Source organism: Cydia splendana, chromosome 1 (genome assembly GCF_910591565.1).
Source record: "Cydia splendana chromosome 1, ilCydSple1.2, whole genome shotgun sequence".
Lineage (NCBI taxonomy): Eukaryota > Metazoa > Arthropoda > Insecta > Lepidoptera > Tortricidae > Cydia > Cydia splendana.
In genome coordinates, this window is record NC_085960.1 from 22,599,436 (window position 1) to 22,617,115 (window position 17,680).

At 37.0% G+C, this 17,680-nt stretch overlaps 3 protein-coding genes across 8 annotated transcripts in view; 1 reads left to right on the forward strand and 2 right to left on the reverse strand.

Moving 5' to 3' along the window:
* The window catches only part of LOC134796751 (WD repeat and FYVE domain-containing protein 3), a 37,356-nt gene extending 30,297 nt beyond the window's left edge, over positions 1–7,059 (reverse strand). For 3 of the 6 annotated variants that reach the window (XM_063768965.1, XM_063768983.1, XM_063768956.1), the window contains exons 1-9: positions 6,610–7,059; positions 6,267–6,512; positions 5,796–5,954; positions 5,191–5,383; positions 4,023–4,087; positions 2,239–2,360; positions 2,070–2,108; positions 537–738; positions 11–330 (exon numbers count right to left, since the gene is read on the reverse strand). In XM_063768965.1, the coding sequence (XP_063625035.1) occupies positions 11–330; positions 537–738; positions 2,070–2,108; positions 2,239–2,360; positions 4,023–4,087; positions 5,191–5,383; positions 5,796–5,954; positions 6,267–6,512; positions 6,610–6,810 (1,547 nt within the window). In that variant the 5' untranslated portion in view covers positions 6,811–7,059. The remainder of the gene's footprint in view (positions 1–10; positions 331–536; positions 739–2,069; positions 2,109–2,238; positions 2,361–4,022; positions 4,088–5,190; positions 5,384–5,795; positions 5,955–6,266; positions 6,513–6,609) is intronic. The other 3 variants (XM_063768990.1, XM_063768974.1, XM_063768998.1) reach the window with 3 other exon arrangements.
* Positions 7,060–10,049: 2,990 nt separating this feature from the next.
* On the reverse strand, positions 10,050–12,080 carry LOC134792036 (uncharacterized). The gene has a single exon (XM_063763161.1). The coding sequence runs from the start codon at positions 11,967–11,969 to the stop codon at positions 11,331–11,333; it is 639 nt and encodes a 212-aa protein (XP_063619231.1). The 5' UTR covers positions 11,970–12,080; the 3' UTR covers positions 10,050–11,330.
* Positions 12,081–13,185: 1,105 nt separating this feature from the next.
* LOC134792050 (cysteine and histidine-rich domain-containing protein morgana) lies at positions 13,186–16,941 on the forward strand. The gene is made up of 6 exons (XM_063763171.1): positions 13,186–13,372; positions 13,465–13,601; positions 13,685–13,887; positions 15,360–15,576; positions 15,775–15,969; positions 16,531–16,941. Exons 1-6 carry the CDS (start codon positions 13,294–13,296, stop codon positions 16,753–16,755), a joined length of 1,056 nt encoding a protein of 351 aa, XP_063619241.1. The 5' UTR covers positions 13,186–13,293; the 3' UTR covers positions 16,756–16,941.
* The last annotated feature ends 739 nt before the right edge of the window (positions 16,942–17,680 follow it).

Sequence of the window (17,680 nt, forward strand, 5' to 3'; positions counted from 1 at the left end):
AAGTACTTACTTTAAGATGTTTAGTAGCGTTTTCATACACAATATGCTACAGCTTCTCGATTTATGCGCTTTTAATAGTAAAGAAAGTGATATCAATTCCTTACAGGGAACAAAATTTAACTGGAAAACGATAAACTCCAAAAGCTCAAAGAACTTTTCTTGAATTTCAGCGTTCTTCAGGTGAATCCTTTCGGAAAATTGACTTAACGTGTTTTGGTTCTCTAGTATGAAATAGTTTGCATTGTCCGCGTGGTATACGCTCGATATGGCATCTAGTATAGTGCAGCATAGTGCAGCGGAGTTTGACTTTATGAAGACCGATTGCAAGACCTGAAAATTCATTAACGCATTAAATATACCTAGTATTAATGTTGATCGTTGGGTTGATTTCATCGCGATTGTGGGACATTTGCATAAATAATAACATCAGAACAATAAAGACAGCATGAATTTTTGACGTTGTGTGCCGCGGTAGGAGTGCCGATCTATTGTAATTTATAACAATGGCCAAGTTACCGCATAGGGGGATTACGAACCTGAAAGGCCTGCACGTTCCTCACGGCCTGGCCCGGCGTGGTGGGCTGCGGCAGCACGAAGCCCTGCAGCTGGAACAGCTCGGTGTTGGCGCGCGTGGGCCGCAGCTCCGAGAAGCCGCACGCGCACAGCGACGATATCATCAGCACGAGGTTGCGCAGCGCCGCGCGCGCCTCTGATCCGCTCACGCGCTCCTCTTCTAACCTATAAGTTAGTTACAAATGCGTATTAACATAATTTCGATTAATTTCTTCCCAGCAATGTGTGTAAATAATAAATAGTAATAAATATTATATAAAGCCTCTATATGGACATGAACACTATGAGTGGCGGATTTGCAGTGTTGACCGTCCTAGGCCCCAGGCCCTGTAGTAACTACTAGCCGGCCCCTTTCTCAACACCCATCTATAGACTGCCGCACCTAATATCTTGCCGCTCTAGGCCCGGGCCTACTGGGCCTTAGGGCAAATCCGCCACTGGACACTATAGAACGCAAATCATGCGACCAGTGACGTAACTGGGTATATAAGTTTTGTAAATACTATTAGATACTAGATAGATACTACTAGACCCAGACCCTCTCAGGCCAAGGGTTCATTTAGCCCAGATGACCGGTTTTCTCGATTTGCTACCTGATATATTACTTAAATGACACAAGACTAAAGTATTATACGCTTATTTTCCCGACAAACATCATACACATAATAATAATATGTGGTTTAATTAACAAGTCAATGCAATATATAGGTACCTAGCTAATGAAATAGCTATTGAATATATGGATTAATTTGTTTACTTATCATAACGTCACAAAGCATTTATCAATGGGTTCCATTTAACGATACATTATGTAGGTAGGTACAAAGTTAGATATCGATATCTGCTCGCATCATTATCATGTATTAAGGTAATGTAATGTCAGTTAATGTAGCCATCTGTTTGCATTGCAATGCAATATAGATGACGCAATACGAATGTGTATTAAACACTTACACAGTCACATACCAATAACTGGGTAAAACTTAGGTATCTTACTTACTGCAAATAGGTAAGTAACAAATAAGTAAATTGTGTATCTACCTACTATTTATCACCTTAAAACAAGATCTAAAAATGATTTAGCTATTCATATTAATATCTGTCTTTCTGATATGGAAAGAATCTGTATTATCCTACACAAGCGAAATTTTAAGGAACTAACCTAACATGATGACAGTTGCATTTATGAGACCAAAGCTACCGGTACGGAATAATATGGCATGAAATTGCGCAGAAATATATGTAGAATGTTAATATTTCTTCAACATAGACAATTTTATTGTGCCATGATCTCATTCATAGGATCGACATGATTCGAGTTACGTCAAATTCGTTAATTCTATTGGTGAAAGCAGGCGAGCCATGTTATGCCTAATGAAATACACAGATATGGTGACATCTTAAAGTCAAATAATAATAATGTTTTACAATGGAATAATGGATAGTTACTAATACAAATTAAATAGGTATGACTGAAAACAGTGAATGGTGCTTACCCTGACGTCAAATAATCGGGTACCCCATCTCTCTCATGCCTGTGATAAAAAATAACTCAAAGAAATAAAACAAAACATTGTGATACAAAACGAACTAAGTATTAGATCTAAATACACGTGCACATGCTTCAATTTATATGAAACAACTTTACTAAATAAGTTTACTTACTTAAGAAGAAACTCCGACAGAAATAAATATCCTTGACATGAACGAAAGTCGTCCAATAATAATTGACTGACATCACTTGAATCCTTAAGAAAGCAAAATACTGCAACGAACATTTCAACTACCTGAAACAGTAAAAAGTATAAAAATCATCTTAAAAGTAATTAATTGATTACTAGATATACATATGAATTATGATATGAGGCAGTTGGAGTTATAACTGTCTAAATCTAGATGACAGTCGCTTTTGTAAAAACTAGTGCCTACGTCAAATCAGGGGATTAGTTGTCAAGCGGACCCCAGGCTCCCATGAGCCGTGGCAAAATGCCGGGATAACGCAAGGAAGAAGGAAGGAGTTAAAACTGTCTAAATAGGTATCTGTGTTTTAACTTTGGTGTTGAAACAAAAGTTAGTGAGCCCCTTTGTTTCAGAATAACCTGGGAGACACTCCTGTCCTTATGTGTTTGGGCTCCTATTAGCTAAAGTAAAAAAAAAGCCACACTGAATTCTTTTCAACCAAAAATAAGTAAATGTAATTATCCAGGGAAAAGGTGCTTTTTTTCGGTAGGCTTACACCATTATCAACATTCCTCTAATGCAAATCCAATTATAGCCAATGTAAGCACCTAAACGCACTGAGATTCCTTTACTGCGTTATCATTATCAACATCTATTATTATATTTATTATCAAATAAAGGACCAATTAAAAAAGACAGTGACATGGGTCTAATCAAGCTTTGCACTCACTGCCTCATGTCATGTACCACCGCCCACACTGTTAACTGCACATTTGTAATCCTTATTGCAAATACGTAAGGTCCACCAATGGTCAGTTAACAATTTCGCTGACAGTACTACAGTTACGCGTTGCTAAGCCCACAAATAACCCCTCTGTCGTACGGGGTCACCGATAAATGATGTCAAACAAATTTCATGGTTTTTAGGGTTCCGTACCCAAAGGGTAAAACGGGACCCTATTACTAAGACTTCGCTGTCCGTCCGTCCGTCCGTCCGTCCGTCTGTCACCAGGCTGTATCTCACGAACCGTGATAGCTAGACAGTTGAAATTTTCACAGATGATGTATTTCTGTTGCCGCTATAACAACAAATACTAAAAACAGAATAAAATAAAGATTTAAATGGGGCTCCCATACAACAAACGTGATTTTTGACCAAAGTTAAGCAACGTCGGGAGTGGTCAGTACTTGGATGGGTGACCGTATTTTTTTTTGCTTTTTTTTTGTTTTTTTTTTTTGCATTATGGTACGGAACCCTTCGTGCGCGAGTCCGACTCGCACTTGCCCGGTTTTTTATCCCACCCCCACCTTGTTTCCGAAAATATAGACTTTATAAAAAATGATTATTAAAAACCGCTAATCGTTTTAACAGACCTATCCAACGAAATCTCACACTACGGAGTAGCAGCGAAAAAAATTTCGTCCCCACTTTACATATAGAGTTGTAGGGGGAGGTATCCAAAAAAATCTGTATTTCATTTTATTACTTTGTCGATGTGATTGATGTATATATCCATGCCAAATTGCAGCTTTCTAGCTCTAACTACCATGAAGCAAAGCTGCGGACAGACTGACAGACAAAAAAACTATTTGACTATGAAACCCAGAAAACTAGTTATTTAACTGTACGACGAATTAAAAAATCAAAAGAATATTCGTTTACAGGTGAAGTTAAAGTGACGACACAAAGTTGTCACAACATGTCACATTTTCTTGACTAATTAATGTATGACCCCGTCAGGTAACACGTTAATGGTGAGTGATATTACCTCCAATGGAGTTAGCTCTGGTATCTTCTGCATGTTTTCTATACATAGTGCTACACAACCTTTATCTGTAACAGAAACAGTGGTGTTAAACTCAATTATTAATTTTTATAACACATCTGTGAACATAATGATCAATGACTCAGCCTGAAATAAAGAGGTATAGCAGTTTTCTGAGAATAATATAATGGATCACATGCCAGCTGTGATACAAAAACTTTTAGCATTCATGTTCACTGTTATATTATTTACCTAATTACACACAACACTTAATTGTTCAATGTTCATTGTTTTGCGGATGACAAAACCAGGGATGCTTACTTATACTGACTACAGTGACTACCAGAGGGCGGAATTGCTCATGGCAAAAATCAACCATCAATAGAGTTGGAAAGTTGAATTTTATCGACTTTTTCAGCTATTGATAAGTTCAGTCACCAGTCACCTTTTACATTTCTGACTTTAACATTAACCTCTTTGATTAGCTAGTTGACTAGCTAGTTTTAATAATGCAGCACTAAGTAGTTTTAAACATTATCGTTTTATATTGTCTTTTATTTAAATGTTATTCCATGGTGTTCTGATATGAAGTCTATTATTGTTTGCTTATGGATTTGAGGTTTAGCTTTGTTAATAAATAAATAAAGATACGCTAGGTAAATATAATTTCAGTTTATTTGATAGTCGATAAAATTCAACATTCCAACTCTATTGACGTTTGTTTTTGCCATGAGCAATTGCTCGCGGAATTCCGCCCTCTGGTGACTACTATATGACCACGCCATCCTTTCCTTGTTCCATTATGTGAAAGAGTCTTGATAAACTATGCATCTAAGTTTATAAGAATAGGCAATGTATAAAAAGGCTATTTTGACATAAGCTAGTTAATAAATATAGCAGAGCATTTTAAACCCAAGCAATGTATTACTGCACAATCCTTTTATTGTCCAACTAGAAACTCTTTTAAGCATATTTGGATGCTGTTAAGCAATAATGTGTCAACCCACATTAATTTTTCAATAAGATGTCAACTCAAACAATTGACGCTTAAAGTTGACATTTTATTGCAAAATGGATGTGGGATGACTCATTTTTGCTAAACACCATCCATTTGTGAGTAAATAATAATGTTATCATAAGTTAAACATGACACTTAAATATTACAACTTACTATGTATGTATTGCACAACAGATTGTGTTAATCCATGCCTAGATAATGTCATCAATACTTCTGCCGCAGACTTTCGCCACATAATATTGTGAGGGGCACACCATGATGTTATGGCAGAGAATAGTAGGCTGAGATCATCTTTCCTTGCCAACTCTTCACATGGAAATGGATGACTGCATAGTCGCACAAGGACCTGCATATAACCAAAACAAATTTTGTAAGAAAGGGGTAATTTGGCATTTGTTGAAATCATAATTTGTGAATATTTAAATTGTGATTAATTAGAGAAAACCTGATTAAGATCTCTAAAGTAATTCAGAAATAAAGAAGCAGTATGATACAAAATTATAATAAAAAATAAATTTTGTAAGTCAAAGTCCAAATAACATACAAATTTTGAGTTTTTAGCAAAATTTGTAAATGGACTAATCATCACTAAGGCGATCATAATAGATCAGGAATGGTTGCAGTGATACATAGGCTTTGGAGCCTTATATAGCCCCTAACATGAAGAAGAAGGAGAAATGGACTAATACCATTTTCTCTACAATATTAAATAAATTAAGATACATTATGTTGATTTTTAATGTTTTGTAACAAATTACCTGAACAAATATCTTTTGCAACAATATTCTTCTTTCTCTTGGAGTAAAATCACTAACACCATCTTGAACATCAGCCTCTGATTCAGGTATTTCGGGAAGATCAAAAAATAGGTATAAACATTTGACTAATGTTGAAGGAATAGCAGCTGTAGTCATGACCTAGAAATAAAGCCACAAGTTTCTAATAGATGTACATCCTCTATTCTTATTCATTATTGATTTTAGTAATGATCGTTTTCAAAACACTTTCAGTGCCAACAACTTACAGAAGTTGTCTTGTAAGTAGTGAAGTTAGGCACTGATATATTATTAATAAAAACAATATGAAAGTATCAAATAGAAAATGTTAATTTTTCATTAATAACAATGATTTTAATAATTTATAATTGTACACATATCCAAGTTTACAACCACAACATTAACATGCTTTAGATAATGTAGCGTAAAAAAAGTTAAATAAACATGGGTAACCTGTATCAATGATTGGTCTCCAGCAGCTAGAAGATTTAAAGTTGATAGCAACATCCAGCCATTGCTAGATTCCTCAGAGTTCTCAATTTCGAGGAACTTTGCTATGGCACAACTTGCTGCCTCTGTACTTTGGTTGCTAGCTCTTTTCCTAATCTCGGATACCATAAGTTTGGACACTTGCTGGCAAAATGATAAAATGTCCCAAAACTTTTCATTCATCTCGCTTGAGGGGCTGCTACCAAATACCTGTATTTTTAAAAATGTTATAGGTACATTTTAGATTCTTAAACACATTTCTCATTTAAATAATATAGTAAATATTTATATTGTTTAATGCACTTACCTTGCAAAATAGAGGTAGCATATTGTACAGTTTATCGTCTTTTTCAGCATCTGTTAGAGGCTGTGCTGGGTGAGTGTACTCCGCAAACAGCTTCTTGAGGTGCATGAGGCCCAGCTGAAGATGTGAGGACGCGCTGGCAGACTCCGCGGGCTCCGAAGACGTAGAGCCCGCAGCACCACGTAATTTGCGCATCAGATTCATCTTTCTGGCACTTAATTTTTCCACAAAATTTAAGTTATCCTCTTATTCCATAAAATACACATATTTATAATTTTCACTTCATTGTTTTCAATAAAGAAACAAATCGTCTGAAAATGTTGGTGTGATGGTAAAACATATTTTTTATTCACTAGGAATTCTCGGCACTTCCGCCTTCATAACTGATTTTAATCTATAAAATTGGTATTTTCCTTTTATGAAGATATCACATTATTTTTTGAGAATCTTAAATAAATACGCATTCCGTTCCGTACGCCCACTCACAACAGAAACAGAAATCTATCAATTTTTATCAATCAAATAGGCAGTGTTGCCCGAAGAATGAAAATAAATATTACTATTTATGGTAAAAAGGTTCATGTTGCTAGTTCTTGAGATTACAATCAAAGATTACAATAAGTACATAACATAATATATAGATGGTCAAGCAAATCTTGTCAGTAGAAAAAAGCGCGAAATTCAAATTTTCTATGGGATGATATCCTTTAGCGCCTACATGTTTCATATTCAATGGAATGTCGCCGAGGTGCTGCACAGCGTCGTTTGCTTAATGTCAGGGCCTATGATCTCGGCAGAGTCAATAGCATCCTGGCATGTCCAGCCTCTGAAGAGGCTGGGCTTCTTTATAATATGGTTAAAGATATCATACAAATTAGAAGTAGTGAAAGTTAGAATGTTATAGATTAATTAGAGAGCCACTATGAGGGTGGCATTTGTAAAAACCCTCTATAAAAAAAAAGAATTAAAAAAAAAACAATAAAAAAATTGCCGCTTTTTTCTACTGACAAGATTTGCTTGATAATAAACAAAATTTCACATTTATTGTAACACAATCAGTATGCTTCAGGCACATTAGTGGTATTGTGTCTCCAGGGAGGCAGTAGTCGCGATTATATCGAGGGGTTTTTGAAATTGGAACTATGACACATACGTGTAGAGTTCAAATTGAAATTAAAAAATTCTGGACTTATTGGGTTTGAGTCAAACCCAATAAGTCCAGAATTTTTTGACCGTTCACCCCCCGATATGCATTATCTAGACATAAGACCAGACTAATGAGCATATTACCAGTGCGAGCCACCTACGCAAGTAAAGGCCCCAGTACACAATGGGTCATCGCCGGCCACTCCAAGGGACGCATTTATGCGTTAGAGGGAGCAAGTGATATTGCTATCTCATTCTATCGCATGGCTGCGTCCCTTGGAGTGGCCGGCGATGCCCCATTGTGTACTGGGGCCTTAACCCGCGCGGTTTAAAGGACTGAAGAAAGTATCATTTGCATACTGATTGTGTAAGTAAACTCTCGACACGAATCAAGTCACAAAACAGAAGAAAAAACAGTAATTTCAAAAAACCTAACCTGGCAATAAAATTACTATGAAAAGAAATTGCAGCTTGACACTGACAGCTTATTTAATAGGTGAAATAGTTGCCATATAAAATTTAAAAAGAGGTTGCGTCACGATTCGCTGGTCTGTTATTATACTGGGTCAAGCAGATCTTGTCAGTAGAAAAAGGCGGCAAATTTGAAAAATCTAGGCGCGTAAGGATAACATCCCATAGAAAATTTGAATTTCGCGCCTTTTTCTACTGACAAGATTTGCTTGACCATCTATATACATGAAATATATATTGAGCATTTTATGTATTCTCGGGATTAGTTTCCAAGCGGACCCCGGCTCCCATGAGCCGTGGCAAAATGCCGGGATAACACGTAGAAGATGATATGATTGATATGTAGTGAGCATTTTTAGAGATCCATAAGTAAGTGGAGCAAGTAAGAATGCAGTAACGAACAGGGTATTTACGGGGAAGTACATGGCACCACGGATGCATGGCACATACATACCTCAGGGGAAAAACGGGACATGTTTCTACCCTCATTATAGTCATTTATTAAAATGTATTCGGTACCAACACATGCCAGGTAAAATACCTTCTACTTACATCTGTACGAGACCCATCAATCATATTTAATTTAAGTAACTAGAGAGGTGCAATGAACTATAAAAACACTTTTATTTCAATGTAAGTAATGTAACTTCACTTTATTGTTACTTTTAAATGTTTCTCGGAGACAGATAACTTCGTCAGAAAATGTACTACTAGTACCAGTGCCAGATACAGTACAGATAGTAGATACCAATGGTAGTAGAAGAGTCGGCCGCAAATTTTCTAACCGACTTGATACCACGATGAAATGCACAATGGTTTCCCATAAAAGTGATGCTAAGACCGAATTCGATAGTCTGCCACGGCGGAACTTGCCGAAAATACGAAAAAGAAGGCCACTTCCGGTGCGAAAAAAGGGGGCTGATTTAACCCATCTGATACCGAAATAATAGTAATGGCAGCAGTTAGAAATTTACATGTAGACACAGAAAAGCGAAGTCTGCCAGTATTTTTTTTTGCCGGAAGTGCTTGGCAGACGCTCTCAAAGGTGGCCACCAGGACCCCTAATTTAACCCATCTGATACCACCATGAAACCAATTCCAGTCGGTAGGTATGAACCCTCATGTCAGGAATATATAAGTCTGCCAAGGCTTTTCCTGCCGAAACATCTTGGCAGACGAGATTATAAGCAAGATGACCATCGGTTACCGTACACTAACCCATCTGATACCGCGATGAAACCAATTCCAGTCGGTAGGTATGAACCCTCATTTCAGGAATATATAAGTCTGTCAGGGCTTTTCCTGCCGAAACACCTTGGCAGACGAGATTATGTTAGCAAGGTGTACATCAGTTACCCTACATCAACCTATCTGATACCACCATGAAACCAATTCCTGTCGGTAGGTATGAACCCCCATTTCAGGAATATATAAGTCTGCCAAGGCTTTTCCTGCCGAAACACCTTGGCAGACGAGATTATAAGCAAGATGACCATCGGTTACCGTATAGTAACCCATCTGATACCACCATGAAACCAATTCCAGTCGGTAGGTATGAATCCTCATTTCAGGAATATATTAGTCTGCCAAGACCTTGCTCACATAATCTCGTCATCTATGTATGGTCATCTTGCTTATAATCTCGTCTGCCAAGGTGTTTCGGCAGGAAAAGCCTTGGCAGACTTATATATTCCTGACATGAGGGTTCATACCTACCGACTGGAATTGGTTTCATGGTGGTATCAGATGGGTTAAATTAGGGGTCCTGGTGGCCACCTTTGAGAGCGTCTGCCAAGCTCTTCCGGCAAAAAAAATACTGGCAGACTTCGCTTTTCTGTGTCTACATGTAAATTTCTAACTGCTGCCATTACTATTATTTCGGTATCAGATGGGTTAAATCAGCCCCCTTTTTTCGCACCGGAAGTGGCCTTCTTTTTCGTACTTTCGGCAAGTTCCGCCGTGGCAGACTATCGAATTCGGTCTTAGCATCACTTTTATGGGAAACCATTGTGCATTTCATCGTGGTATCAAGTCCGTTAGAAAATTTGCGGCCGGCTCTTCTACTATGGGTACTTATATTTATATTATTCCAATAAAAAAAACGCAGTTTCACGGGTCCGACCCCAAAAGGTTCTTAATCAGACGGGAAATTAGAATGTTAGTAGGTTAGTACCATACATTTTGCTGAGCATTATAGCCAGACTCTCTCGTATTTAAGTAATAAATTGAACAGTCTATCAGGGGTCATATTAAGGGAACATAATAATAAGCACATTTAAAGATAGCAGGCACGGAATACACAATAAGGTTACCTTATTAATGTGTTCTGTGATAGCAGGTCATGGTAATGTAAATGCCCTCTGCCCTATTATAATCAGCATTATCACATAAGCAAACTCATGTAATAAATGTGTGTATGTAAATGCACTTACAAAATTTACTACACTACTTTAGTGGACTTGATGTATACTGGCGTTCAAAAGTGCATGGAGATGTTTCAACAATGTTTACAGCTGTAAACCTATACCTAGTGTTTGTCTGAATAAAGAATAAGAACCGTCATATTAAGGCACTATGGTTGACATCTATCCATGCACTTTTGAACGCCACTGTGCAACTTACAAAAGTACAACAGTAAAAATAATAGATTTTCTTAAATCACAACAGACCTTCAATCACAAGAAACTAGTCATCACAATAATACATATTTTATAACATGACTTACAATTATTTTGATAGATAATATACTTATATGTTGAGTTTCATTGATCACCTTTTAGAAAATAGCACTTTAATACACATTTAATGCCCATTGAACACATTATTATTTACTTATAACTATTTTAGTACTTAATAAGTAATAGAATCATAACCTACAGTCAGAGTGCCGCACAGGGTCAAGTGTTTAAAAACTGGCATAGTTCTATTCTTTGTTTTTCTAACATTTCTATTTTTTTTAATAATTGAATATATTCTGCCAGCACAACAATTCCACAATAGAGTCTGTACGGAAGGAGAAGGGTCGTGAAATGTAGGGGAGCCCATACATTCTACAACTCTTCTCTTTCCGCACAGACCCTACTAGCAATGTGTTTGTGCATGGGACATTAATACTTATCTACTATTGGTTTAAATAGAACCCAAAGTCGTTCAAACTCCAGTCTGTACTTGTCAACAATTTCCCTTTGTGAAGTGACCGTAACATCTTCCCAGTTGCCACTCAAAGCTTGATTGGTCCAGTTGAGAGATCCCATTATCACCACCGGCACAGCAGCTTGGTTTTCGTTCGACGCATCTATCAATGAGAACTTATGGTGCATAAGATTTGTTGATTTCATCCACCTGACAGGAATACCTTGTTTCTCCAATTTTCTTATGTGAGAACCAGAAGCATACGCCATGTCAGCGTCAACTATTACACGAACTTTTACTCCTTTCAAATGCTGCTTTAACACTGTCTGGGCCAAATCCAGATTAGTCAAAACGTACATGCATATGTCCAACGTGTCTCTTGGGGAGTTTACAAAATATAACAGTCGGTCCATGCTCTGTGTAACGACGCATCTTGAATATTTACTTCTTTGTAGCTCTCCGAGTCCATGAGAAAACATCAAAACTTCGTGTATTTCTTTTGGCGCTTTTTTCTTTTCCTTCTTGTAAAAGTAATGTAGGTATGCCCATTTAGAAGCAAAAGTAAGTGCAATAAAGATGAATATAGACTTGCTTATCTTCAACAAAGGTGTCATTTTGTTTTGGGATCGTGTTCATTTACCGTATTTATCTTTTGAAGAAGAAACAGCATCAGCAATTATATTTGCCTACCGGTTTGCCGAATCTATAGAAAATAAATAAACACGAACAAAAATGTCAAAAATGACATAAATGACAACAAACCGGAAACACTTGTTTATGGGTTACGTTTACAAGTCTAGCTAAAAAGTGCATTCCATTTGTGCAATCTTTTTCTATTCATGCAAAATATTTGACAAGTTATAATTATACTCTGTCAAACAACGTCCGTCAGTAGAAAATAAAGAGTTATCGCAAAGAGGAAAGTAATTATAGGTTATCGTCCCATAGAAAATTTGAATTTCGCTCCATCTTCCACTGACAAAGTTGCTTGACCGACTATAAACTCCGAGAAGCATAGATAGTAGGATCCTATAGACGTGCTATACGCGTGCGTCCGTGAGGGACAGAACGTACGCAATGCGATACTATGATTGGTCGGGTTTATTTATTATCCATCACAAACATAAACCATACTAAAACGGTGGGGAATAACTACTCCTACTGAAAGATATACGTTACATTTCTGCGACTAAATTATCGCGCGACAAAAAGTCGTGGTGCGCGCTTGGCCTAAGACTATCCCATTCGTTCATTTCCCCCCATCCCTCGTGCCTGATCCAGTTATACTAGATTCATGTTGACAAGCCGTAAGTTTAGAGTTCTCTAAAGGCCCCAGTACACAATGGGCCATCGCCGGCCCCTCCAAGGGACGCATTTATGCGTTAGAGGGAGCAAGTGATATTGCTATCTCATTCTACCGCATGGCTGCGTCCCTTGGAGTGGCCGGCGATGGCCCATTGTGTACTGGGGCCTTAAAGTAGCTAACACACTATCGCACAATGACCTTGGTGCGGTGGGATAGTGTGTTAGCTACTTAAATATCTCTTTCTCACTCTCACCATGCGGCGCATCAAGGTCGTGGTGCGGTGTGGTAGTTTGTTACGGCTAGAAAATATGGGTACAAGGATTAGGGCATACTATACTCTTTAGGCCAGGGTTATGGTGGGCAGTAAATAAACTCGACCATCATAATTCGCATTGCGCATTGCGTATGTTCTGTCCCTCACGGACGTACACGTATAGCACGTCTATGGGATCCTACCGTCTATGTTCTGTAGCTGTCATTAGTGTCATTCAATGTCATTGTCAATTTGTCACTTCACAGAAATCACAGACTTGAAGTTTCATGTGCGTACTTTCGGTATTTCGGTCGCTTTGCGATAATTGTTCCAATATTATTAAATATAAACATCTTCTGTTGAAAAAGCAACGTCGAAAATGCCTGAAGACAAAAATGTAGTCCAATGCTACAACCGTGGTTGTGGCAAACAATTTGACCCAAATCAAAATGACAAAGGTAAGAAAATTCCAGAAATTTCTCGTGTGTTCCCTTTGTAGTTATTAATATTACTTGAAATACCTGCTAATCGACAATATCTTTAACTATAGATGAATGTCAGCATCATCCGGGAGCTCCCGTGTTCCACGACGCCTATAAAGGATGGTCATGCTGTAACAAAAAGAGTGTGGACTTCACTGAATTCCTCAATATAAAAGGTTGCACTCTATCGAAGCACTCAAATGTGGTGAGTATTTTTATAAGATTGCACGGCTAAACCTTTTATCGGGTTAACTTTCCCTTGTCAATTTATTCTTTCCCAAATTACAGAAACCGCCAGAACCAGAAAAGAAAGCTCTTGACAAAGAGCTTGAGAAAAAGGATGTGATAGAAGTACGAGCCCCAATAGTTGGGCCGCAACTGACTCGGCCTCCTTTTGACACTCCTATGGTAGCACTTGAAGCTCATATTGCTGATTCACTCAAACAGCTTGTCCAGAATTCACAAAAACCAGTTGCTGCAGCTGATGACGGGTAACTATTTTTTGAGTACTAATTCTAAAAGTGTAAATTATTGGCTTATCAAATCTTGAAGATCTCTATGCAGTTTTTAATAATCAAGATGATATTATATTATTTATTCACTAAGTTCTCTTAGTCTCTATTATCTGTACAACTGTGACCCAAATCATCCCCTCAAATCGAATTGAAATGATATAAAGTCAGCAGAAAAGTTACCTCTAAGTCAAAGCATTTTCTATGTTACTTTGATAAAACTCCTCAAAGTAATTTATTATAACTATGTGTTATTTTTGGTCAATCATTATAGTCATGACTTATAAAACATTTTACAAGAATTTTATCTTTCCTTAGATCTTTTCAAGATGTCATTAAACTATAATCTCATTTTATATATCCTAAGGTGCTTAGATATTAAATTTTCAGATTAGTAAGCTTCATTTTATAATATCAGAAAATCTGAGCCTATAAAATACTAGCCGATTGCAGATAAAACAAAAATAATTTGAATCCAAACACATTGTGAATCAAAACAAGGTATACATTTTAGGATCAAATCAAGGTATAAATTTTAGGTGTAGGCTCTGCTATTTCCCTTGTATCCCTTAACACATTCGACACCGCGTACCCGACTCTCGGGCACTCGTAAACTTTACTCAGATGCCGGCATACCCGCTAGTCGGGCAAGAGCTATAAACCTACACGCGACGCCGAAGTGCCCGACAGGCGGGCAAGCATTGCATCTTCACTACCTCAGGGCTGCCACTGCCACTAACAGAAAAAATTGTAACTCTTCTGATTATTATGTGGTCGAAAAGTTGGTACAGTTGATTATTATATTTTATTACTTCACTTTGTATTTTTATTTACTTTACCTAATGCGATTACAAAATAAAAATTCTTATTAGTTGGTTACGTGAAATTGCATACACGGGTATGTATCAATAGGAGTTAGAATTAGGAGAAGAACAAAACGGGGAGCCTAAACAGATGAGACAGCAGATTTAATTTTATCCACGTACTTATACGAAAGTTACTTGTCACAGCCCTGAGCGTCCGCCGCTTGCCCGACTAGCGGGTTCGCGGCGTGCGGCATTGAGTTGCACGTCGTTGCCCGACTAGCGAGTACTGTCGGTTTCTGGGGTATTGTTTGAAATTTTGCCTGGTTGCGAAAGTGTTAAACCAGCGGTCGGCAACCTTTTAGCAGCCAAGGGCCACATAGTAGTTAACGAAGATGACGCGGGCCGCACTTTGGTAATAATATTTGTGATGTGACTTTAGCAGACATTGTCGTTCGTCAGTATTACATACAAAATAGCCAGGGAGGCTCGCGGGCCGCAAGCGAGAGGTAGGCGGGCCTCATGCGGCCCGCGGGCTGCTGGTTGCCGACCACTGCCTTAAACCATTGGGAAGTTTAGGAACTGAAGGATATTTAACCAGTTAGATTCTTAAGATAACATTATATCTAAATACCAATATAATTGCAGAAATGTGACCATTGGTACAAGTTGTAAGAATGGTGGGTGTTCTACATCATATGAAGGTCCTCAGACAAATGACACAATCTGCACTTATCATCCAGGTTGTCCCATATTCCACGAGGGTCTGAAATTTTGGTCTTGTTGTCAGAAGAGGACAACTGACTTCAATGTTTTCTTAAGTCAGCCGGGGTGCACTACAGGCTCTCATAAATGGACTAAAGAAGTAAGTTTGTGGGACATAGAATATCATTTTAAGTTGGTGAAATGATAATTATACAACATAACACATACATACATAATAATATATAATAATAATAACTCAGCCTATATACGTCCCACTGCTGGGCACATACATAGGTACATATTAACATTTAATTTAGTGGACAATTACACTATTTTAATAAAATGTAATCTGTTGTAGGGCCCTGCTGCAGGCACAGTGAAATGTCGCTGGGACTGGCACCAGACGCCCGACTACGTCATCGTGAGCGTGTACGCTAAGAAGTACGACCCCACACTGAGCTTCGTCAAGCTAAACCCCATCAGATTGAACACAAAATTGGTATTTAGAGAAGAGGGAGATGCAGTTTTTGAATTGGACCTTGAACTTCGTGGTGTAAGTATTATATTATTATCTAAAAAATATATATATCCATACATTGGGGTTTTTGGTGCGGGAATGTTTTACACTAGCCAAAAAATTGGCAAAAACTGTAAAAACCGATGCTATTTTAACATTTCTACGCACATTTGGAGCTTACTACCTATTTAAAATTCATACTTGTTAAGTATTTTACAATAAACAAAATTATAAATACACGAAATCATTCCCGCAACAAAAACCCTGATGTAAGTTTATATCGTTTTTCAAGTATATTGTATATAATTTTTGTTATTAGACCTTTATGAAAGGCTATTATATCCTTGAAACTGCATATAATATTACAAACTTTTGTAAAATTAGTTTTAAAAAAAAATGTTGAGAAGTTGAATATGCATCTCTGTGGTAGGAGTCAATTTTCATTTAGTAAATAAAAGCCTTTTGAGAAGTCTTTCTTAACTTACAACATATAATAAAAACAAAACAATAAAAACAAATAACAATAATAAAAACGTTATTTATTAGAATGAATTATCTTAAGGTATTACTTATAAAAAAATGCAATATATTTTGCAGGTCATAAGCATTGAGAACAGTAGTGCATCAATGCTGCCTTCAAAAGTCGAAATCAAGCTGAAGAAAGCAGAACCTGGTGCCTGGGCCAAACTGGATTTTCCTAGATCAGAACCAAAGACGGAGGTACCCAAACAGCAGGAACAAAAACCTATTGAAGACGATTCAGTTGACCTGTCTACCGTAGAAGCTATACGGTCTATTGGAAAAGTAAATATGTCCGAATAAAATATCTTGATTGCATGTTTACATTTGTGAAAAGTGACCTATGTGCTTGTCAGGCTCCCTCTGTTTTTTGTGAAAAATACTATATGTTGAGTACCTAATGCCGATGGGACAACTATCATTAGTTAATATTTTGTATTTAATGTTACTTTTGTAAGAACTACTTATTTACAATAAATCCTTCGAATACCTAACTTATGTTTCTTTTTGTTAAGTAAGTACATATATTATAATCAATTTATTCTTTCCGTACAAGTAAAAAACCTCAGTATTTGACTTTTAACTTACAAACCAAAACAAAATGTTTCACTAGCTAGACCATAACTAGTGAAACATTTATTGACAGTTCACATCGTCAATCGCATGTAAAAAATATTTACCAATAACAACAGTTAGTTTTTGCCACGCTTTGCGTTATCACAGAACGTATGCTTGTTTGCCACTTGCCACTGACGTGGGTTTAAAATAAAGTAATAATTTATAACATATGTAGGTACTTACCTACTACATGTGCACAAATTAATTAGATGATATTAGATGTTTGATGGGAGTAGAAATAGGTAAATAAAACTTCAACGTTTGAATGATTTATGTACATTTTATGTTTTAAACATATTTACACTACGTTGGTATCTTTAACTGTTATCCATGGTATGTAATCAATATTTATTTATTAGGTTACGTCTATAACTATATGTAGATATTACGATAAATCTTATATATGTACATAACACGATTAACATATGTAAGTAGTTCTTTTTTAATGACTAGAAATACATCGACTAGAAGGTCTTTTAACTAGACAAATGACTATTAAATGCAGTGCAAAAACTCTGAGATAAAGGGTACATGATATGTTTGACACATTATTTAATAATTTATATTAGGTACAGATGTTGTGCATAATTGTTTTCCATCGTATTTTCTC